At 44.3% G+C, this 23,591-nt stretch overlaps 1 protein-coding gene across 3 annotated transcripts in view; it reads left to right on the forward strand.

Moving 5' to 3' along the window:
- The window catches only part of ERBB4 (erb-b2 receptor tyrosine kinase 4), a 597,238-nt gene that overhangs the window by 554,908 nt on the left and 18,739 nt on the right, over window positions 1-23,591 (forward strand). For all 3 annotated transcript variants that reach the window (XM_068947909.1, XM_068947910.1, XM_068947911.1), the window contains exons 21-25: window positions 7,074-7,229; window positions 10,134-10,209; window positions 12,177-12,323; window positions 16,859-16,956; window positions 19,483-19,653. In XM_068947909.1, the coding sequence (XP_068804010.1) occupies window positions 7,074-7,229; window positions 10,134-10,209; window positions 12,177-12,323; window positions 16,859-16,956; window positions 19,483-19,653 (648 nt within the window). The remainder of the gene's footprint in view (window positions 1-7,073; window positions 7,230-10,133; window positions 10,210-12,176; window positions 12,324-16,858; window positions 16,957-19,482; window positions 19,654-23,591) is intronic.

The following is a 23,591-nucleotide window of genomic DNA, read 5'->3' on the forward strand; positions in this document are numbered from 1 at the left end:
GACAACAAAGGGCACTGCTTTTTCCTTGAAAGAGTCTTTAGCCCTAGGTAAAAAAATCACACTTTTTCCCATGGGGTAAGGGAGGCAGGGGGTAGGGGGGGAAGATGATCTTTTCGAGCTTTCTGTACTGATTCCTGTTATTAAGCTAGCCTCAAGTTAGTAAGATGAAAAGAGGATAATCTCCAAGGCTGGAGATTAATGTCCGTGAAATTTGAGTTGGGCTTGAAGTTTCCTTCCTTCGCGTACCTGTTTGATGGATCTGCCGTTTGTCCTGGCTCTGGTGAGTGGAAGCTACTATTGAAGAAAGGCAGGCTGCTCTTAATTTCTTGGAGCTTCCTGGGGATGGGCAAAGATCTGCAGTTCCTCTATTTAGAGAGAAAATAATGTCTATTATAGAAAACAGCAAACTAGGCATACTGAGAAAAAAGTGTTTACAGCGCTGTCTGCTGGTATTGCTGAAGTTCTTGGGACAGGTGAAGCTCTTTCGACTTTTTTTTTTTTTTTTTTTATTTGAATTGATCTGCAAAGTTAAGTCCTGGATCCTGCAAAGACTTATGTATATACTTAACCTTTAGTGATTCAACACACTTCAGTTCATCTCTGATAAATACCCTAAAGGGACTTTCCATTTAATGAAGATTACATACCTGCTTAAAATCTGTGCTGAATAACGAGTACTTTTTTTCTGGAACTGAGGTAGAAGCACCTAATGGAAACAGCCTTCAGGCAGGGCTTATTGAAGTAAAGAGTTGGACGTTCCCTCAACAGCAGCTGCTGCCTCTGAAAGGAATCCGGAAGCGTCCTCATCTGGGAGATGGGACTGGGAGATGAGTCTGGGAGATGAGTCCAGAAAAGTGAAAGAAATCAAATAGCGGCATCTGAAACAATCTGCACTCGCAACTTATGCACCATGAGTTGTACAAATTGCGACTGTGCTCAAGAGCTGCCCTCGTGAAGTGGGAGACAAGTGAGAGCTGCAGAAAGTAATGCTGGTGATAAAGTAACAAAACCACAAATGTGAGCACATCTTAGAGGCAAGAGATCTCAAGGGGCAAACCCATGACCTTACTGGTTACATCTGAAATTTGATTCTGCTTAAAAAAAAAACCCAAAACCCTGCGTTCTTTTATTTGCACTACCAACTCCTCTTTGGTGATCCTGCTTCTATAGATGTCCACGTCAGTAGAAGTCCTAATACTCTATGAATTTATGAGATATTTTCTAGTGCAGTGCAGCGCTTTGCTAGCTGAGAAAGCTATCCCGTCTCCTTGTGTTCACTCCTCCCCTGGATTTTTTGACAGGAAGTTACTTTCCACTGTCCCGCTTTGGTTTGTTGCCATCCCGCGATATCTCATTTTCTGGCCTGTCGTTTCCCTTGTAAGCTAGGGATAGACGATAACTGAAGAACTGTGGGTGGTTGTCTCTCCACAGTCCTGGAGACTCCACAGACAATCCATAATGAATTTTAAAAAGCCTTTCTTCTTTCATAATTGTTAATCACTAGCTCCTACTCTATTTAACAAGATAATTTTGGTCCTGTGTAATTGCTAGCCAAGCCTGAGAGCAAATGGATGGGTAGAGGAGAGCAAGATTCACCTCACTCTGTGTTACTTCTGTCGTTTTGTGTTTTTTTTTTTTTTTCCCTCTGGTTATTACACAGAAAATTATCAAGGCTGAACATGACAGGTAGGAGTTTCTTACTGGAGTTAAGCTGCTAGTGACGATTTACATCATTCCTGTCCACCTCCCTTCTTTGAGGGAAACCGTCTTTGCTTATTACAAGCCAATTCTTCTGCCTGCAGCATTGCTGTTAATTTCCCTGGTGCTATTGCAAGTCTTGTGTGAAATTTATAAACGTGGGTAGTCTGGTCCAGGTTAGTAATTGTGTAGTCAAGGACAAAAGACCTTTAATGCTAATCAAAGACAAAGATTTAAAATCGCCATTTAAAATTTTTCCTTCCGTTCCGCTCTGCCCGAATTTCTGGCAAGGACACTTGTGTCCCTTTCTGAGAGGGGGAGTTAAATTTTCACAGTTGCATAATCACATGAAAAGAAGGGATCTTGGCTGCAGGCATTGTTAATGCTACGTATGTCTAGGTAGAGAATTCATAGAGCACAGGTTTATCTCCTCCGTATGCGACTCTGGTACCGGGTTAGGATAAGGGGCACAGTTGGGAAAGATGAAAGGCTGTTCCTTGTTCATACAGAAATTCCACAGGGACTTCTTCAACTTACCTGCGTTAGAGCTGTTTGCCGCGACTGCTTGACTTCTTCATAGCATTAGACACCGATTCACCGAATGATTTTATGTTAAAGGAGCCTAGCAGTAACTGCGTTTCTAATGCCGTTCCCCGTGAAGAAACGGCGGTCATGACTGTGGCAAGGAAGTATCAGTGGCAGGTGGGTCACGGCCGATTCTTGTGTTCGTGCAAGATGACTCTGGGCTTGGAGATCACGGAGCAGCTGATCCTTAATGACTCACTGTTGAACTTTCTGCTCCTAATGGTTTCAGCATAAAAATTAACACCCTGCTGTGGATATTCTAATCCACATACTAAAGCATGGGGTTTCTTAACATCTGGCCATTTTCTATTTTGACATTTATATGGTATCTGCATAGCTTTAATTTGGAGATAACAAGTCCTGAGGGGCACTTTGTTTCCCCAGCCTCGGAGATCACACTGCACATGGCAGAGGACAGTGTCTTTTGGATCTGGCTTCTAAGTGTCATTTTTAGAAACAGATCCTTTTGCGTTGTCAAGCTTTAGGGTCACTTGCAGTTCTAGCTTGTAACTCATATAAAATATCCTCTTGGTATTTGATCACTGGCTTGTTGGGTGCTCGTGGCACCAGCTGTGAAATGCATAGAATATTCTTTCATTATAGTACTTCTGTGTCAGATAACAAGATTAGATCGATCAATCGATCTGTCTGTAGATAGATACATAGATAGCACTTTTCCTTCCGGGTTTGGAAATGCCTTCAGATAATGATTGTCAGCCCAGTATGTGTTTAGGTGGTATTGCTGCAGTGAGTACTGTGGGCTTCCCCTTTTTAGATTGCTTTGATTTTTACTGTATAACCTAATTTATTGGAAAAAATATATCTATCTATCTATCTATCTTTTGTGTTATACTTATACCACCTTTAGACCTTGTTAATGGGATACCAGAAAAATCAAACATGGTCACCATGGGTGTTCCTTAGAGCGTTTGCACTTCTGCAGGTCTTAGACCAGCAGAAGGATTTTTGTAGCTGTGTAGACCCTACACAGGTTGTTCTTAACTTTGCAGACAACGCAGGCAGAAAAAAGCCCCAAGAAACTCATTTGACATAGGTGAAGTAAACTGTGAGTACGATGATACACAGAAGGCTGCAGTTGCCCTGTTTCTAGGTAGAAAAGAAAGCCAGGTGTGATATTGGTTTGGTAGAATATTCAGGTTGCTTATTAGAAATCGTTCAAGTTTGTAACAGAGTACGAGATGAGGTTGAATAAAATATTGTAATCTTATTAACAAAATACAAAATAATTGTGTAAGTTTGAAATAAATGGAAATGAATGATCAGACTAAATTGCGAAACATCGTGAAGGGTTAGCCTGTATGTTTAAGAAATGCTTGGAAGTTGAATATGTAGAGGAGGCAAAATAAGACCAAGGAGGCCTCTTTACAGGTTTGATTTTTTTTTTTTAACGTTTCCAGTGAAGGATGTTTCTGGACACCGTATCACTCTTTCCTGTCAACCTTAGTTAAAGATGAGGGGCAGAAGCCTTACTGGAAGCCACTGGTTCTGGATTTTAACGAAGCAGAAATTCTGCTTCTTCATTTCTGTGAAAAGACATCTGCAGTGTCTTTGTGTAATTTCAGTGCTGATAGTTAGGAATCAATCTAACAAAAATCACAATTTCGTTTAGGCCCTAACGTATTCTGATATCAGCAGTATACTCATCAAATTCTCTGGGTTCTTGTGTCATCATCAGGCTCTGCCCACAAGGGCTTTTTGCATGTTTGGACCTTTCATTCTCTCCATCCCTTCCCCTCCCCCCCCCCCCCCCCCCAAAAAAAAAAAAAAAAAAATTCTTTTAAGGTATTGTTGAGAATTTGGACCAAATAAGGATTTTGGAAGTTATCTCAAGGCTATGAGGTTTTAGAAGTACCTCTGTAAAAAGTTTGTTCTAAAAATTCAATATATTTTGTGGACTAAGTAGAAAGAAAGCGTAAGTGACACCTTGAGATGTGTTGTTGCGGGAGGATCTCTGCTGTTGCGGTGAAGAACGTGTTGAGACCACGTCAGCACGGCATGAAGACAATTGTCCAGCCCCATGGAGACTGGAGAGGGGAGTGGGTGAGCTGCCAGGGGAACGTGCTGAGGAAGCCCCGGTGCCTCTGTCTGTCGGCATACAACTGAGATCCCATGTCCAGCGCAGCACACTCAGGACCTGTAGCGAGCCAGGTTAATTTTAGATGTTTAAGGAGCGACTATGTGGTATTTTTAAGGGTACCGTGAAGCCACCCTTAAGATTAAATTTGTTATCTTAAGAGCAGCAAAGCTGAACATGCAAACCATGCAGGGCACTGCGTGCCCGCACGTGCTTGGTGGTGCGACCAGGCATGGGAAGAGTGCTTGTTCGGTGGCTTTTCAGGCCCCACTGGAGAGACGGCGCGACAGCTACCTGCAGGCAATGCAGCAGGCTATCTGCAAGCCCCTAGGTCAACAAGAGCAACGTGAGCCTGGGAGGTGGCTGTGCTCCCCCTGCTTTCCAGGTGGTACTGAGGAGCCGTGCTCATGCTGTCTTGAGGCCTTCTCTGGTTATTGCCAGAGACATGGCACAGTAATAGTCATGTGGATTCTCAGTGGATCTGGATTTTATGGGGCCGCTTTGGCAGTGGTGGTGGTTATTCCTCTGTCACACAGTATCGCTGCTATTGACCGTGTCATCTCTCTCTGGTTGGGTTTCTTTACAAGGTAATGCTTATGCTAAGTCATGGTGCCTGCGGTTTCATGGTGCGCTTGTTGTGTGGCTCAGAATTGTTTGACCTGTGAGATGTATTTGTCCCTTTTCTGCGGGTTTGAATTTGATGTCAAAACCCATTAAGCCCTCAAAGTCCTACAGGTCTAATGTTCAGCAGTCAACAGCATTGATTTGCTGTTGGCAGGAGGGTGTGTTTGCTTCCACCACCAGTGCTTTTTAAAAATAATTCTATTTGTTGCACGCCAAAGAGTCCTTGTGTCCCCTTTCAAATGCCTTCATGTTGACTGCAGCAAAATCTAATGTTTATGCCAAACGCTCTCCTACACGTTTCCAAACCTTTTAGCAGTGTTTGCGCTGAGATTTTTCACTTAAAGCCAAAGCAGTTAAGAGCTCCACTTGATACCTTTTGTAAGCGAGTCCAGCGAAGGTCTGCTAAGCTGATTAAGGGACTGGAGGCTCTCTCCTAAGAGGAAAGGCCGAGGGAGCTGGGACTCTTCAGCCTGGAGAAGAGAAGACTGAGAGGGGATCTGATCAATCTGTGCAAATATCTAAAGGGAGGGTGTCAAGAGGATGGGGCCAGACTCTTCTCCGTGGCGCCCAGCGACAGGGCGAGAGGCAATGGGCACAAACAGAAACACAGGAAGTTCTATCTGACATGAGGACAAACTTCTTTCCTGTGAGGGTGACTGAGCACTGGACCAGGTTGCCCAGACAGGTTGTGGAGTCTCTTTCCCTGGAGATACTCAAAAGCTTCCTGGACGCAATCCTGGGCGGCGTGCTCTGGGTGACCCTGCTTGAGCAGGGGGGGGTTGGACTAGATGATCTCCAGAGGTCCCTTCCAACCTCAACCCTTCTCTGATTCTGTAAAGACATCCACCTTCTGTCAAGAAAGGGCAGCATTTGGACCGGATGAGTGGGAGGAGTGGCTTATGTGTTGTCCCGCTGATACGCGCGTGTTGGAGCATCCCACACTCTGAAAGGGAATCGAAGCTGGCCCCTGACACTGAGGAATTTAGTCATTTTAATCATTACTTGGGACTAATCATCTGTATTTTATGTTGCTATGATCTCTTTGGTATTCAACAATGGCTTTTTTAAAATTATCATATATATTATATAGAGCTTAATATATTAAGAGATACCGTAAGGGTGATTACCAAGTACGTAATTTCATCCATAGGTCCTTATAATGATGGTTAATGTCATAAATGCCTTTTAATGAAATTATAGGCTTGTAACCCTGCCGGAGTATCCTTTATATGTCATATAATTAATGAGACCAAGATACCAGTGTTCATCTCAGTGTCACAAAGCGTCATGTAAAGTTCCATGCTGATGGTAGATGGTTAGTCTCTTATCAGAGTCAGAGACGGATTAAGGCTAGGCAGCTTGAATATATGTTAGCTTATCTTTAAAGGCAGCTGGATGGGCTTGTTGGCGAAAGGACTTTTCACAGAATATATATGCTCATAAAAAACATTGGCCATTGAGCTAATATATAATTATAATACATAGAAAATTTTAAGGAAGTGAAAAGACAAGCGGATTGCAGCCCATGGAACGCAGAAATGTTTTCCTCCTGCTTCACTGAGGGTACTGAAAATTTGTGTCTAACTTAAACACATGGAGATGGAAAAGAAGCATCATCTTGAATTCAAGACGCTGGCCTGGAACTTAGAAGATCGGAGATTATTTCTCAGTCTGGCCAAATTTCTGTATGACTCTGGCGAAGTCACTTAACATCTTTCGGCTTCAGATTTCCTGTCTGAAAAAAAAAACAGAGACTGTACTATTTCTTTTCTTCATCTTCCCTTTCTAGTTTTTAACTTGCTGGAGCAAGGGAGATCTCTGTATTTTTTGTTTTGGTTTGGTTTTGGCGCCTACCGTAGACTCACAGATTCTTAGAATCATTCAAGTTGGAAGGGGGTCGTCTTATCCCACCTCTTGCTCAGAGCAGGGCGATGCTGAAGGTCTGGCCTCTAGGCCCTTTTATTATTGCGGATAATAACAAGAGAGAGAAATTTTACAAGACTGTGGAAAGTAGTTCTAAAAATTCATGTATGACTTCCCAAAGATTATTTTATTGTTCTTTGCCCTTCAGGGAATGATGTACCTGGAAGAGAGGAGACTCGTTCACCGGGACTTGGCAGCGCGTAACGTCTTGGTGAAATCCCCAAACCATGTGAAGATCACTGACTTTGGCCTAGCCAGGCTTTTGGAAGGGGATGAGAAGGAGTATAATGCTGATGGAGGGAAGGTGAGTACTCTACGTTTCTGGAGGTAAATATGTCACCCTTTCTGCATCTCCTGAAGTTTTAGGACAGTGTATCCTTAAGGGACTATAGTATGCATATAAGTATGTTCAGTGACTTAGCAGAGCCCTTTATTCTAGCAGTTAACTGTGTTGTGATACCAAACATAAAAGCTATTTGTTTTTGCTCAGTGAGTTTCTACAGGTCCATCAATAACATCTTCTGAACGGCTTTCACACTCAGAATTAGGTTTTGCTCTTGTGCTTCATTTTGTATCTTGTGTTGAAGAGTTTTGAAGTCAGTCCAGGGAGTGATGGCTGTTGTAGCGCATTGCTAGCGGGTCCCCTTTCTCCAGCCAGGATGGACCTCAGTAGTTTTGCAAGTCCGTTTTCCCAGATAGGTCTTTCTCCAAGAAACAGAGAGGAAGGCCACAAAAAAACATGTTTGTATTTGTAGCAGATGAAAGAGTTTGGATATGCTCTGCAAAGAGCCACTTCTTGTGTGACAGTGAAAGAGCCTTCTTCCGAGTGTCCAGGGCCGTTCTGACTGCCAGCCCACTGAAAAGATGGCTTCAGGATGACTTGGAAACCAGACTTTTTCCCATATTACTTTTCAGCACAGCTCGGAACTTCCACACAGTGCCTCACACACTTAATAACGCCTTCACATTGAAGCATGACAAAATTCAGAAGGCCATAAATATGTTCTTCTGCTGCCTGCTCCCTAAACAACTTGAAATTCCACGTTTCAGTCTGTCCTGCATCACAGAATCCCAAGTGGCTCTGCCTCTCCTGTCACTCCTTTTCTCAAACGTTCAGTTTGCTTTCCGTCTGCTTGCTACCTGTGTTTTTTTTTCCACTCGCTTACCCCGTGTCTGGGAAAAAACAGCTAATGACAGTAGGTGCTTTTCCCCTGGTTGGTCTGCTGCCTTATTTGTAGTGCTGCTGCCCTTGGCAGCTGTTGCATGGGTCACGTTAGCGTTGCAGTGAATGAGGTGAAGAAGTTGGGAAAGCACTGGTAACTCCTTTCATTTGCCCCAGTAAAAATACCTCCTGGCAGGGAGGGTGGAGGTTTAGCAGTCTTCCCTGATGCCTTTGGTTCTCTCATTCCCTCTTCCGTAACCCCTCTGCCTCTTCTGCGTCTTCCCTCCATCAGCCAGTGAATGACAGAAAATGAGCTGGTCCTTGCAAACCAGCTGTTCTTGGCAGCTGTTAGGTGGCGTCTCGGACTTGTGAGGCCAATCACACTCGTGGGAGTTCTGGAGCACGGTTTACGCATCAGGGTTGTCACTTCCCCGTTCCAGAAAGGTGTCCTATTAAATCCAGAAAACATTTGCAGTTTAAAGTTGTATTGTAAGCATGCTAAGAGAAGTTCAGCCTGGATAAAAGGAAAAATTTTTTCACTGTGAGGACAAACAGTGGAGTAGGTTGCCCAGAGAGGTTGTGCAGTCCCCCATCCTCGGAGGTTTTCAAGACCAGGCTGGATAAAACTCTGAGTAACTTGATGTGATGTTAAAACTGACCCTGCTTTGAGCCAGAGGTCTCACTGGAGACCTGCAGCCCCTTCCAACCAGATTCATCCTGTTATCCCATGAGGTGGCTTTACTGTTCCAGCTTGGAACAGCCCTATTGAGTTTGATGGGGATGAAAGTAATGCACTTCGGCAGAGCTTAGTGGAGGAGGATGAACTGTCTTTGCAAGTGCTAAGCCAGCCTTTAATAAAGAGTGCTATTTTTGCCATAGCTCTGTATAGGTTATGATCATGAGTCAACTGCATGGAAGGTATTTTCATAAGGGTTTGAACGAAGACACATCCTCTGCTTTTACACCCACCATCTGTTCAGATATTGCATGCCGTAATGTCTTTCTTCAGTTGAGGGTTTATTCCACTGCGTGTTCCATAGTTCCAAGTTAGACAGGACCCCTACAAGGCCATGCCAGATAAAACTCAGGTTATGTGTCTGGCCAGATAAAACTCAGGTTATGTGTCTGGCCAGATAAAACTCAGGTTATGTGTCTGTCCATTAGAAATCAATGGACTGCAAGGCTGTGCTTCAGGGGTCTCGCTCAGGAAAGGAAAACACTGGGAATTTCATCTTAACGTGATCCCAGGAGGGGAAACCCTTATGCCAAACCGAAGTTTGTGTCTGCCTGCTCACCCTTTTCTATCAGGAAGGTAGATGAGCTCCCCCAAGAGGGGAGGTAATTCACAGCCAGACGCTACCTTGCGACCTTGGGCTTTCTGGAGAAACCTTTCTCACTGCCTGCGTTAATGACACAGAGAATGAGCAAGAGAACTGCCTTCCTAACACGTACGTTAGGAGTCAAAAATTAAGCACAGTGAATCCTCCCTACTGCTTTTTTACACTGATGATGATGATTACACGGACTGTGAAATCTTACAGACAGTGCATTATTAAATAGCCTAGCTAGAGAGCCATCAAGGTAACAGTGCCTGGTTTTGCAAACCCTTGAGCAAGAAGAGCTCCCGAATTCCAGCTTCTGTGCTCCACTTCAGACTTCGGGAGGTTGAATGTAGCTTTTGCGTTTGTCCCATCCTTACAGGGGAGAAACTAGGTGGTGGACTTGGGATACAAACTGCAGGCACGACAAAAAAGTAAGGTGTTCCATTATATCTGAATCACTGAAACGTGGGTGCTATGAAAGGTTGGGCAGGCAATTTATTTAGATTTCTCACCTCAGTATGTTTTGTGAGTCCAAGCCTATCGAATTCAGCTCAGTTGTAGAAGGCAGCAATAACTATTTCCTCTGCAGGGGTGCTACTGCTTTTTGGTAAGTTTGCCCTTGGAAAGGGATACAAGGAAGACGCTGATGTCTAGATCATTTAGGATCTAGTCATATTATTTTAATATTCTATTTTTAAGCTGTACTTCTCTTTTCTTTCCCTAGATGCCAATTAAGTGGATGGCTCTGGAGTGTATACACTACAGGAAATTTACCCATCAGAGTGATGTTTGGAGCTATGGTAAATCTTCACGTGACTTGTTTGAAAATTTGTCTCATGTAATGCATTAAACCAAGTTCTGGGTTGTTTTTTTTGTTGTTTGTTTGTTTTTTAACAGATTTCTTCTTTTCCTAGAGGAGTTAATTCCAGTGTTTTTCCTTCCTCCTCCTCCCCCCCCTTTTTTTGAATGCGTATCTCTAAACAGCAGTTGTTACTTGTCTCCTGTGTTACTTTACTGCTCACCGAAATACTTTATCGCAATGTCCCTGCCGGGATGACTGCCGTAAGGTCTGGTTTTGGTAGCAGTTTGGCTGATTGTGATGACTGAAAACGACCCCTTTCCGCTTAGCCACAGATTCATTAAAAATATGTCTGCGGGTCCTAATTTTCAGCAGTCCTTTGAAAATCTTAACTCTAAAAGGCCTGAGCGTCAACACTTTCAGGCTTATGGGACTTTCGGGACCTACAGTGAGATAAAAGGGAATTTGTCCTAACACGGAGCAAATACAGTGGGAGAAAGGAGGAGGAGAGAGATGAGCCCCAAGCTACCCAAAACAGGCATGGGTTTCATTTCACAGATGACATAGGAATTGGTTAGACAGGTCGGTTCATGAGGACTCCGCACACAAAAAATAACGTTTGATAAATGAGGTGTGTGTTTAATGTTGTTGATTCTCTTACCCGGACGAGCTACTGTGCCACATCTGCTGAGCTGTCTGCGTGTTCTTCTAGTACAGCTATTACTAATAAAATCATTGTGCCTTTGAGTGGAACTTTCCAGCAGTATCTAGGGTTACAGATCTCCATTTGCATTTCCTGTATCCTGTAATTTTGAAACAAAAAGGTGTACAATTCTGTTCACTACTCTCTTCTACCTGTGGGTAGCAGCAAAAGATGCTGTTTGCTGTGGCTGGGTAGCTTGCCCTCTTCTGTCTAGCTAAGAAAAATATATGGTAATTAAATTGATGATGTAAACCTGCTCTTTCTCCTCAAATTCTGTATCACTGCACTTAGGAAAAAATATGCCTCCATTTATGAAATTCATTTTAAAAGCAGGAAGCCCATAATATCTGTAATCTGGAGGAACAAAACCAAAAACGACTGACAAGTTACAGTTACTGAACATCAGCCAGGAGGTGAATGACGGTGAACTAAATGTGTTTTATGCATATGGTATTTTTACCCATCACTTTTCAGATTAGCATGACAGTTGGCATAATATAGTTAGTGATCTGGAGGCATGTTTTAAATGACCTTTGCAATAAAAATAAAAGGAAAGCGGAGCAAACTGTTGTGAAAGCAGCATTTTCAATATTTAAGATTGTGTTTGGGGATAGATTCTGTTACTTAAGATATAAGGTCTTTATTTTCCTGCTCAACTGACAAAACAAATCCTACGGCTGTTCAAGAAGAGGAGCTTGGTTTTGAAGCACAGCACTATCATAACTCAAATCCATAAGGCGATTGAAGGAAAAATATAATAACAAGGGGCTGTGTGAATGACTTACAAGGCAAAGACAATGACATAACATTATTCAGCTTGGTACCTTTGTGGGAAATTGATGCTCTCAGTTAGGGAACATCTGTGTTTTTTCCCTTTAAAATAATAGTGTTCATCAGCCATTCATTTCCCCCTTTGATATGGTAAAGGAGCAAGATATATTCTTCTGTTGTTGCATCCATTTACTTGCCCACCGTTTATTTGTCTTAGAGCTTTCTCTCGTGTCTCAGATCTCTCACGGTTCCTCTTAGGCCAATAAAAACAAGGAAATTGCATCTAGAGATTAACACTCTAGCACAGTTTAACCGTTGTCCAGAGCTCTTTATGTGACAGACCAAACTTAAGTCGTCTTAAAGGCAGTGAAGAAGAGATTGGCCATCGCATATTGATCCAGAGCTGAGCCACAGTATGGACCTGTAAGAAATGGCTAAGGATTCTGAGAAGTATGACCTTAAGTCTTAGCAGATTTTTTGTCGTTGTTGTTTAGGAGTCACTATCTGGGAGCTGATGACCTTTGGTGGAAAGCCATACGATGGAATCCCGACTCGTGAGATCCCTGACCTCTTAGAGAAGGGCGAGCGGTTGCCCCAGCCTCCGATCTGCACTATTGATGTTTATATGGTGATGGTGAAATGTAAGTAACTGCAGCTTTTAATATCTCTGTGCTCATTGCAAAATGAATACTATTTTAGAACATTTATGTCTACAGTCTCTGACAGTCCCAGGTAATAGTGCGTACTATTTCAAAAGAAAAGCTTCCTAAGATTCTGTAAATTGCATTTAAACACTGCATGCGCATGTTTTGCAATTGCAAAAGATATGAATTTAGTCTTGAAGGGTTGAGTTAGCTCAGCTTCTTATTACTGTCAGATGCTATCTCACATTCTTGCTGTGAAGTCAAAATTACGTGATTGTTATTGTAAGCCCTTGTCATTTCCATGACAATTGATTTTGATGTTAAAAAAGATAGTATTAAACATAATTATGGTATATGGATAGTCAGCCAGTGAAGGTTGTAAGGGGAAATGCTGGCTCCAGATATTGAGGAAAGGAAGCATAAATGTTTTATTGTTAATAGCAGTATTGATAATTCCAATAGTAATAACAAAAAGCAACATTACATTAAGATAAGAAACTCTACAGAGAGGAGGATTTTTTTTTTTTTTTTGGTCGTTCTTAGTCCAGTGCAATAACTTACGGATATTTTTACCTTAAGCAAAGAAGGAAAACAGTTGGCTCGTGGTTTCTTCCTACCATTGAAAACAGTTTGTTCGTGGTTTTTTCTTACCCTTTTACCTACAAGATACCCACACTAGTGACTATCCTCCAAGGCTAGGCTTCTAATTTAAAAAGAATTAGGAACATTTCTCTGGTGTTTCTGACTTAATTTAGGTGAGATTAACACACAGCCATCTCATCTGTCTGATACTGGCCTTTCCCTTTTGCTTTGTACACAAAAACACTGGAAGAAAGAAGATAAAACTGGAGAAGGTAAATACATATCTTCTCCGTAAAATTCTGCTCAGAGTTGCTTGTAGTTCATGAAGCTCGTAGTGTGAACACCTTATCCAGCCCGGGAGTTTGTCTTTGGAATATACGTAACTTCATCTCTCCTTCTCCCCCCAACCCTCTGTTGACATATTGAGGACTGCACGGCTTAGTAGTGGAAAGTTTGAACACCACGTGAGTAATACTAGGTTGTTCAGTTTTGGATGCATGTAGAAATTTGAGACAATAGAGAACTGCCCATATCCCAAAGGATACTTCAGAGATTAGGGGGATATCATGACTCTGTCAGGCGCTTAGGCAGGGCGCTGCGGAGGAGTTTTCAACGTGGCTGAAGGTACTTCAGGCTGCACATAGCAGAAGCAGGCAAGATTTGAATCCCCAAAACTGGTACCTGCAATGCCCCTGGAATTACTACCAACGTTTGAGGTAGGGATATATAGAAGGATTTCTTTTTCAACATCAGCTATCGGTTGTTATTACACATTGGTACAAGGACAGCTGGCATACAACTGTCTCAAATGTTACCTTGAAAAAAATCAATAGAAGTTTTTAATACATCAGTTCTCCTTATGATTGCATTCCTACACTAAAGGCAATTCTGTGAGTCTTACTGAAGCCAAATAATATTTAAGCCATGTCCTGGTGATTTCAGCAAGAAGACTGGTATACCTCTCATTTATTATTTACAAATAAATGTTTGCAGAACCAGGCTCACAGCAGTTAGCAGTCTTAATGTGCTCTGGCAGATCTGGAAAGTAGAAGAAGGAGGACACTTGGATTATCATGGACCTTATGTTGATTGAACGCCAAAATATTTGCAGAATCACAGAATGGTTGAGGTTGGAAGGGACCTCTGGAGATCATCTAGTCCAACCCCCCTGCTCAAGCAGGGTCACCTAGAGCATATTGCCCAGGATCGCGTCCAGACGGGTTTTGAACATCTCCAGGAAAGGAGACTCCACTCCCTCTCTGGGCAACCTGTTCCAATGCTCTGTCACCCTCACAGTGAAGAAGTTTTTTCTCAAGTTTAGATGGACCTTCCTGTGGTTCAGTTTCTGCTCGTTGCCTCTTGTCCTGTTGCTGGGCACCACGGAGAAGAGGCTGGCCTCATCCTCTTGACACCCCTCCCCCCCCCTTCAGATACTTGGACACGTTGATGAGATCCCCTCTCAATCTTCTCTTCTCCAGGCTGAACAGGCCCAGCTCTTGCAGTCTTTCTTCATAGGAGAGATGCTCCAGCCCTCTAATCCTCTTGGTAGCCCTCCGCTGGACTCTTCCCCAGGAGTGCCATGTCTCTCTTGTACTGGGGAGCCCAGAACTGGACACAGTACTCGAGGTGAGGCCTCCCCAGGGCTGAGGAGAGGGGCAGGATCACCTCCCTCCACCTGCTGGCAACACTCTGCCTAATGCACCCCAGGCTCCCATGGGCCTTCTTGGCTACAAGGACACAGTGCTGCCTCATGGTTAACTGATTGTCCACTAGGACCCTCAGATCCTTCTCTGCAGAGCTGCTTTCCAGCAGGTCAACCCCTAGCCTGTGCTGGTGCATGGGGTTATTCCTGCCTAGGTGCAGGACCTTGCACTTGCCTTTGTTGAACTTCATGAGGTTCCTCTCTGCCCAGCTCTCCAGCCTGTCCAGGTCCCTCTGAATGGCAGCACAGCCTTCTGGTGTGTTAGCCTCTCCCCCCAGTTTAGTATCATCAGCAAACTTGCTGAGGGTGCACTCTGTCCCTTCCTCCAGGTCATTGAGGAATATATTGAACAAGACTGGACCCAGGACTGACCCCTGGGGGACACCACTAGCCACAGGCCTCCAACTTGACTCTGCGCCATTCACCACAACCCTCTGCGCTCGGCCATCCAGCCAGTTCTCAAGCCACCTCGCCGTCCACTCATCCAGCCCACACTTCCTGAGCTTACCTAGGAGGATGTGATGGGAGACAGTGTCAAAAGCCTTGCTGAAGTCCAGGGAGACAACATCCACTGCTCTGCCCTCATCTACCCAGCCAGTCATTCCATCAGAGAAGGCTATCAGCTTGGTCAAGCATGATGTCCCTTTGGTGAATCCGTGCTGACTACTCCTGCTCACCTTCTTGTCCTCCATATGTTTAGTGATGACCTTCAGAATGAGCTGTTCCATCACCTTTCCAGTGACGGAGGAGAGGCTGACAGGCCTGCAGTTTCTTCCTGGCTCCTCTTTCTTGTCCTTTTTGAAGACTGGGGTGACGTGGCCTTTCTTCCAGTCCTCAGGCACCGCTCCTGATCTCCAGGACCCTTCCAAGATGATGGAGAGTGGCCTAGCGATAACATCCGCCAGCTCCCTCAGCACTCGTGGGTGCATCCCATCAGGGCCCGTGGATTTGTGGGTGTCATGTTTGCCCAAATCATCTCTGACCTGATCCTCCTCAGCCAAGGGAGAGTCTTCCTTTCTCCAGCCTTCCTCTCTTGTCTCCAGGGTCTGAAATGCTTGAGGGCTGGCCTTAGCAGTGAAGAAGCAAAGGGGGCATTCAGCAACTCTGCCTTCTCTGTATCCTTCGTCACCATGGCACCCACCCCGTTCAGCAGCAGGCCCACGTTTTCCCTAGTCGTCTTTTTGCTACTGATTGTATTTGTAGAACCCCTTCTTGTTGTCCTTGACATCCCTTGCCAGATTTTATTCCAACTGGGCCTTAAGCTGGTGGCAGCTCTAATGGGTATGAGGCAATCCCCAGCGAGCAAAAGCTGGTGCTAGCAGGTTGGGTATTCCAGAAGAAGGAAAGTCATGGCTAGATGAACATGTGTAGTCCTGTAACATTTGTGTGAAGTTCTTTATAAGCTCTAGTGGCTTTGTTCCTTCCGCTTTGGTCCCTCCTTCAGTTAAAGGAGTGAAGGAGATAAGGCCTGCTTCATGTAGCCTCCCTGGCAAAGAACAACATGTTTTTGGGAAGCAGCTGATAGAATCTCCCATTAGAAGCAGCTGACACTGAGATAAACCAGTTGCTGGTGGAGAGCTCTTGCACTGCTTGCTTGTTTTGCAGAAAACATTAAAGGGGATTGAGAACTGTGGTTCCTAATGAACATTTCTTGGATAATGAAGGACCAAAGAAGCATCCTGGCATAATTAAAATACTGTCTAATGCTTTGTGTGTGGTCTGTGTTAATGATGCAGCCACATTAATGCAGAATTATCTGAAAGCTGGGATGGGAGGTCAGTAATCTTGCAGATCTGTTGAAGAGCTCTTCATAATCTGAGCCGCAGTAGACTATAGTAGGTCAGTTTAAAACTGTATTTAGCGGTGACTTAGTAATAATGAGATCAGATATTCGTTACATTAAAGGTTGGACCGATCTATAATAGAAGACAGAGTTGGTATCTGAACGAGCAAGCAATACACAGGAAAAGTTACAAGGCATTGTTACTGTCACTGTTTTGGGGATGAGGAACAGGAGTGCGGAGCAAATTAAGAAGAAACTCCTGCAGTATGCAGCATCCAGTCTCCTCTGACCGAGACCAGGTGTTTTCCATTTTAGATGTACCACAGATTCATTGCCCGTTTTCTTGGGCTCTTCATTTCATCTTCTCTCTAGGCCAGAACTGTCAAGGACGTGTGCATTTTTACAAATGGCATGCTTTATCTGCTTGACAATTAACTGTTTTCTTTGTCTTTGATCTGTCCCCAGGCTGGATGATTGATGCTGACAGTCGGCCTAAATTCAAGGAGCTGGCTGCTGAATTTTCTAGAATGGCTCGAGACCCTCAAAGATACCTGGTTATTCAGGTAAGCAACTCTGCAATACTGGTGAAAAAATTGAATTCTGTCTGCCAGACCCTGCTGTTGAGGGGGCTGCTGCTGTTCCTCCTGAGTTCAAGAGCACCTTGACAAAACACAGCAAGCGCAGCGACTATAGTACTGTGCGATAATGAAGTAGAATGGCCAGTGTAATTATTTGAAAAATAAGAAAGCACCTGAAATTCACCTCTTCAGCCTGTATTTGTGAGCACGTATACATGGCGTGGCTTTGCAAGCTGCTGAATATTTTTATCCTCTACAGAAATTAAGGACGAGGTCTGTCCATCAGTGGACCTACTTTAGACCGAGGACTGGCTTGGTTCTGCTATTGCTTGGCCTGATCAAAGGGGGGGGGGGGGGGTGTGTGTCTTGAAGAGACTCTTCCCTGTGCTGTCAAAGTCATAAGAAAGATAGTGGAAACATAGAAGCTTCTCAGAAGACAGGGAATCAGGTGGCATTGGTGCCTCCCTAATGCTAGACAGGAATTTTCCCCCTATATTCTCCTTGCACTCTGTAGACTCTGTACAGGTTGCAGCGCTTTGCAGTCCCTGTGATAGACCCACAGCATCACTGTGGCACCCTGGAAATACTAGTATAGCCATATCTACTGCCTACCTCTAGCTAAAGCTGCGTACACCCTGAGCGCAGGCATCTTTTTTTCTTTAACTCCTACGTTCTGCAATAGCCCGGAGTTGTTTATGTGGGCACAGAAAGCTTCACTGTTAATATTTTGTTACTGATAACAATCGCCAAAAAAGCTATGAGTTCAAAGTTAGAGTTTCAGGGATGCCCCTTCTGGCATCCTTTCTCAAAATGCAGTCCTCGTCAGATTTTCCCCCATCTGAAAAGCAGAACTCAGGAGAATTTTCTCGCTTAACTCCCCCCACTCCCCCAAAAAGTTTCCATTCGAAGAATGGGATACCGTAATGCTTGACTTCTTTGGGAAAAATAAGTTAGGCTTTTAAACTCTGGAGCTGCAACTGAGACTCAAGCCACGAAAAATGAACCCATCCATTTGTTAAGGTCCTTAGATGGTGCTAGTATGTGAGCACTGCAAACGCAAATGGAAGAAGACTAAAATAAATAAGGTGATGTTGAAAAACCAGAGACCAAAGCATGGTATTAGTTTGATCCAGATGAAGATACTTCTATGCTACATCTGCCCTGAGTCATGGAGTACAACGTGGAGATAAATCCAGCTGGTCCTTGGCTTCACACTGGTAGAAGACTTCCTAGCTGGAGAGCCTCTGGAAGTAACAGTTGCTGCTGCTTTCATGTGTCCTGACTGCTTGTGGTACTAGCACTACTGTCACCTTACAGTGCTCCACTTCAGTGTGTGCACATGCTAGTCTATACACGGTGTATTGTGGTGCTGAATGTAGAACTTGAAATATAAGTTCAGCTGACAACCAGGCTGATTTGTCTGGAATCACTTTTAACTTACTTTGTTAGCTACGACATCTTTCCCCATTCCAAGTACCTCTTTCTTTTTCTTCCCTTTCCCTCCCCTCCTCTTCTCTGTTATGTAGTCTGGTGAGTATTTCAGCCTGGGAGGCTTCTTCTCCAGTGATCCTTGTTGTCAGTATAAGCCACACGCTTCTGTAAGAGAAACCAGGCCAACTCTACTGCGCTGATGTCTCTGCTGCTATGACTCCCCCATTCCCCCCCCCCCAAATACAATGAAGAATGACAAGCTTGTTGCTGAACTTCTAAACTGGCCTCTGTGTGTGTGCTATATACATATATATTTATGTATTTACATACATATATATGTTTGGCGCGTGGCATAATAATTCTGGAGGAGAGGGATGCCGTTCTTTCTCCATACAGTTAAGTTTAGTATCGTTTTCTACAGGCTGTTGGGTGGTTGAGGCATTGCCTGCCTTCTCTGACGTTTTCTGGCACTGAGCAAAGCGCAGCCCTGCCTTGCGCTGTCACTTGTAGGTGCTATTTAGATAAAAATATTAATCGGTGTTGTTATTTATTGTTACCCGAGTTGATTTTTATCGCTTTCAGTGCTGTTACGTTCTGCAGAGCCTTCCTTACGGATGAGAGGGAAATTTAGCCCCCGAGTCCCTAAAAACACAGATGAAAATAAAGCAAATTCCCAGACCCAGCAGCTTCCATGTTTTTTTCCCTATGTGAGCCTAAATAGCTGAGATATTTCACAGAATACATCAGGCCGTGGCAGAACTGGGGTCAGAAACAGAGCTTGTGTGGGAAAAAGGGAGAAGAAAGAATAAAAGCTCAATCACAAGAATGCCGAAAAATGACATTGCTTGATTTATGCAGTTATTCCCTTTCTGTCATCGTATTCCTAGTTTTAAAAAAAAAAAAAAAAGATGTGAAAAAACAAAACAAAACAAATGATGTGGATGTGGTGCCTTAGAGCAATCAAAGCAGCCTGTGAGGTCCCTGCAGCCTGCCTGCTAGGACATGAAGAAGGCTGAAGCTCCCAGTTGGGAAATTAATCCATCTCTTTGCTATTTTCCTCTCTCCACATAACCTGCTCAGGGAGACGATCGTATGAAGCTCCCAAGCCCAAATGACAGCAAGTTCTTCCAGAACCTTCTCGATGAAGAAGACCTGGAAGATATGATGGATGCTGAAGAATATCTTGTTCCTCAAGCCTTCAACATCCCTCCTCCCATCTACACTTCTAGGACAAGAATTGATTCTAACAGGGTAAGAGCGAGTCCTGACGGAAAATACTGGTTATTACAAAAGCACAGGTAGCAATTTAGGTACGCTAATCAAACGCAGGCCCCAGTTGCCTTGGAAATGACAAGTTGCGTTGTAAAGAGAGCAGCGATGAAGATGATGTCACCGGGTTCCCTGTTTGTTGTGCTTCAGTGGATTATAAATTCATGGCTCAGCCTTGAGCGAGCAAAGGCTTGGCTTGATGTGCCTGTCCTGAACACACAGCTGAGGCTTGTCAAGTCAGGCAGTGTTGTTTCTCCATTGCGCGCCGCCATGGCCAGGGAGTCCGTTGCTCTGATTCTCCTGTCCCTGCAACCCAGTTCTCTGGACAGGGTTGGCACTGATGCAGCTGAGGGCAGCTGGAATATATAGATAATGCTGCTTCTGTGCCTGGAGCCAGATTTCGGACCCAGCCCCTTTTCCCATTTACATGCAGTGCTTTCGTGGCCCTCCTTCACAAGCAGGTGTTTTGGTTGAGCACATGACAGATTTTAGCACGTTTACCTTTGTAACATTCCTGTCAGGGAAGGAAATGCTGTTTATTTTACAGGGGGGAACTGAGGCACAGGGAGGATTTATGTGGAATTCGGCTCATGTAACCCTAACCAGCCAAAAGGTAGGGATATAATCTAAGCTCTTCATCGGGACTTCAGTTTGTGTCATTGGGAGAAGGGTGGCTGCATCCAGTGAGTGATTGTTGCTGCCTGCCTTGGACGTTTAGAGTGGGATAAGTCACCTTCCGGAGGTACCTTTTTCTGTCTTGACTGCTGACAGCTCCAGCAGCAGGCTCGGACCTGGTGCATGAGGTCTGCTGAAACGGGTCCCGTATTAAACGCGTCACCCTCGGTGCTGCAGCCGCCCTGCAGCAGACAGCTCAGCTTGCCTCAACCCCTTTGCACCCCTGAGCTGCCTGCCTGGAGCTCTGACCTCGGCCCGTTACTGTGTTTGGCTTTATCCTCCTGGAAGTCTAGGTGCCAGCGCCACCCTTCCCGCGAAAGGGAGACTTGGTAAAATGGCATTACTCGGGTAAGGACATGCAGGCAGGCACGAGACGTATTTATTACGTGGGGACTTCAAGTTTTTGGTTTTGAGGTTTTTTTTTTTTTTTTTTTTTTTCCTCCATACGCTCCTTTTAGCAGAAAGTCATGTGTTGGATACTAAGTGCAGTCTCATTCAGCTTTTGGTGTTTATTCCTATTGGCTCAGAAATCTTGTGGGCGTTTCTCCTTAATCTAGATAGTTCTAAATTCACACCCTGGCCTGAACTGAGTACACCACGTGTGGCAGGGACAAGGTAAGTAAAGGAGCAAAGAGAGTTGAAGTCGGGTGAATATTTGTGCTCTGACTGTACTCGGCGTGAAATTATTTCACCTTTCCCGAGTAAAGCGATGCACTAATCTTAAATGATATATAATCAATCCATTGGGAAATTACTAGCCTTTCTAAAGGCAAGGAGACGAATACAAAAAACAATTTAAAATATGTTACTGAAACTGTTTTGCTTACGCTGATCTTCTCGCTACCACCTGGCTAGTCTAGAAGACAGAACAGCTTTCCCGGGGCCACAGGAAATCTAGAAAAAACCTGCATAGATAGAACTGGCAGATCTGTAGTTTTGTTTTTAAAACAGACCCTTTGCATTTTTTTCAAAGAGGCGAATGGCTTGGGGGAAAAAAAAAAAAAACCACTTTTTGAGATGACCCCATGCAAAGCATATAATTTCTTTAATTCCCTAAAATCTTCAGTTCATGCAAACAGTCTTGTTTCTCCAATTTTTTTTTTTCTTTACGTTTAGCAATTGAGCTGAAATAGCACTCATTCTCCCAGCTCTACCGCAGTGCCTTTTCCCCTGGCTCATGAAATGATCTGGATAACAAAAGTGGCCTGGAACTTGCATCCATGAGTGCCTCTGACTTTGAGTCCCCTTTCTTGTGGGGAGAAAGCCACAGTGGAGTGAGGAGTCCTGTGCAAGTGAATCACGACCGTTACCAGTATTTTTTGACGCTGGGATTCCAGTGGGATAAGAAGAGTCTTTGGAAAAGGCTGAGTTGTGGTCCCACCGGCCGAGCAGGATTCCCGTAGCTTTTTTCCTGCGTCACTGGAAGACAGTGAGATGCAGAATAAGGATGTAGCGTTTTCCCTTATCCTTTGCCGTACTGTGTATTCCGCACCCTTCGAAGGAGAAATAATGCATTATTTAGCGATAATCAATAAGCTTCCTCTTTGTGGCCACAAGAGTTAATTTTTAGTGTTGATGCTGATTTGAAATAAGTTAATTTTACTCCTAGCTCTCTCGGGAGAGGTTCTGTTTGCTTTGCTGCCAACTTTGGAGAAAAGGAAACAGCAAAGGTTAGCTTTGAAGCTGCTCGCACACTTAGTTTTACACAGTGGACTTCTACCATTTGCACCAACGTAGCGTTGAGAGAGCAGAGCCAGGCTCTTAAGGTTTGCGAGTTTCATTTCACACCCATATTTACGATGGAAACACTAGGGCAGATTTAAAGGAGAAGGGTTTAATAGGAAAACATACCTACCTTTTCAGCAGCTCCGTTTGCCCTCTGTCTTCAGAGCCAGCTGAGCTGGGAAGTCAGCTGGAGCTCAGGGAATTAATTCCAACAGAAATCCTAGAGTAAATGTTCTGAAAGAGTTATTTAAAATGTGCTGTTTGGGCAGCCAACGCACTCACTGGGATATTCATGGAAAGCAAACACACAAGTTTATTATTATTGTCGTGTGAAAATTCAAGCAACTTTCTCACAGCCTTTGCCCACCTTTAAACCCTGCTGTCACAGCTGCTTGTGTACACACGATGGCCTTGAAGTCAGCAGAGCTGCAGCAAGGGAGCCCAGCCCTTTATTTTTGCCACGCGGAGAGGCTCCATCACGTTGTTGATGCGATGTCTCCTCACTGCAGCGCACAATTTCTGTCTTGGTGCGAAACTCTGATCTCGTACCACTGAAGTCAGTGGGAGCTTTGCAGTTCAATTGGATGACAGCAGCAGCTCTGTGTCCCTCTTTGAGGAACTCCCTACTGGTGGGAATTTTCCTCTGGCATCGTATAGCAATCTAGCACTTAAACAGATCTGGTATTACTCTTTGCCAAATTTTTCAGACTCTGTGCCAAGTCTTCTGACCCAGGTAACCTCAGAGAGGGTAGCTGGGGGACGGGAGCTTGCACCCAGCTGTAAGCCCTGTATTTTTAGACCCCCTCCGTCTTTATGGTGCTTTTCTTTGTTGCAGGAGTCTCTTTATAGAGGGGTCATTTTTAAGGGCAAAAGAGGAGACGGGTAAAGAAGTTGCTGATGAACGTCTTGCTGACTTACCGTAGCGGCTCCTGGAGTCATTGGAGACTTGACTCCCGTCCCATGACAGGATTATTCATCTTTCTAGCTTTGAGGCTTGTCCAGGATCTCAGAAGAGCTTAAGGCTGAGCTTTATTTGCTAGTAATCCTTAAAAGTACCACCAGTACTGCCATACAGGCACACACATCCAGATTGCAGGAAGGGCACAGCACCGCGTTGCTGGAGGAGCTCAGGGCTGAGCCAAAAGCCCCGTAGCGTCTTAGCAGTCTTGATTTCCGCTGTAAAGACGACTTTCCTGGAAGCAATACATTTATTTCCTCTGCTGCGCAGAAAGCTACGTACTTGTCTGCTGTTTTCCTAAAGCAGTCAGGTTCTTGGTGCATTAACTTCTCTTTCAGTGAAGATTCGTGTTGATTGGAAGCAAAATGCACAGTATCTGTTGTAAGGCAGTATTGCATCTACTCTAGCTAGTTGAGTACAGAGGGATGTCAGCTACAGGTACCCCCCAGAACCAAAGTGCCATCACAGCGCTCTGTGCAGGTTATCTGATTCTGTCTTTTGGGGGGTTTCCTTTGGATAGCTTGTGATTTATGCTTGTCTGCTTGTCTGGCGTAGAGAATTT

This window comes from Struthio camelus, chromosome 6, assembly GCF_040807025.1.
Source record: "Struthio camelus isolate bStrCam1 chromosome 6, bStrCam1.hap1, whole genome shotgun sequence".
NCBI classification, from domain to species: domain Eukaryota; kingdom Metazoa; phylum Chordata; class Aves; order Struthioniformes; family Struthionidae; genus Struthio; species Struthio camelus.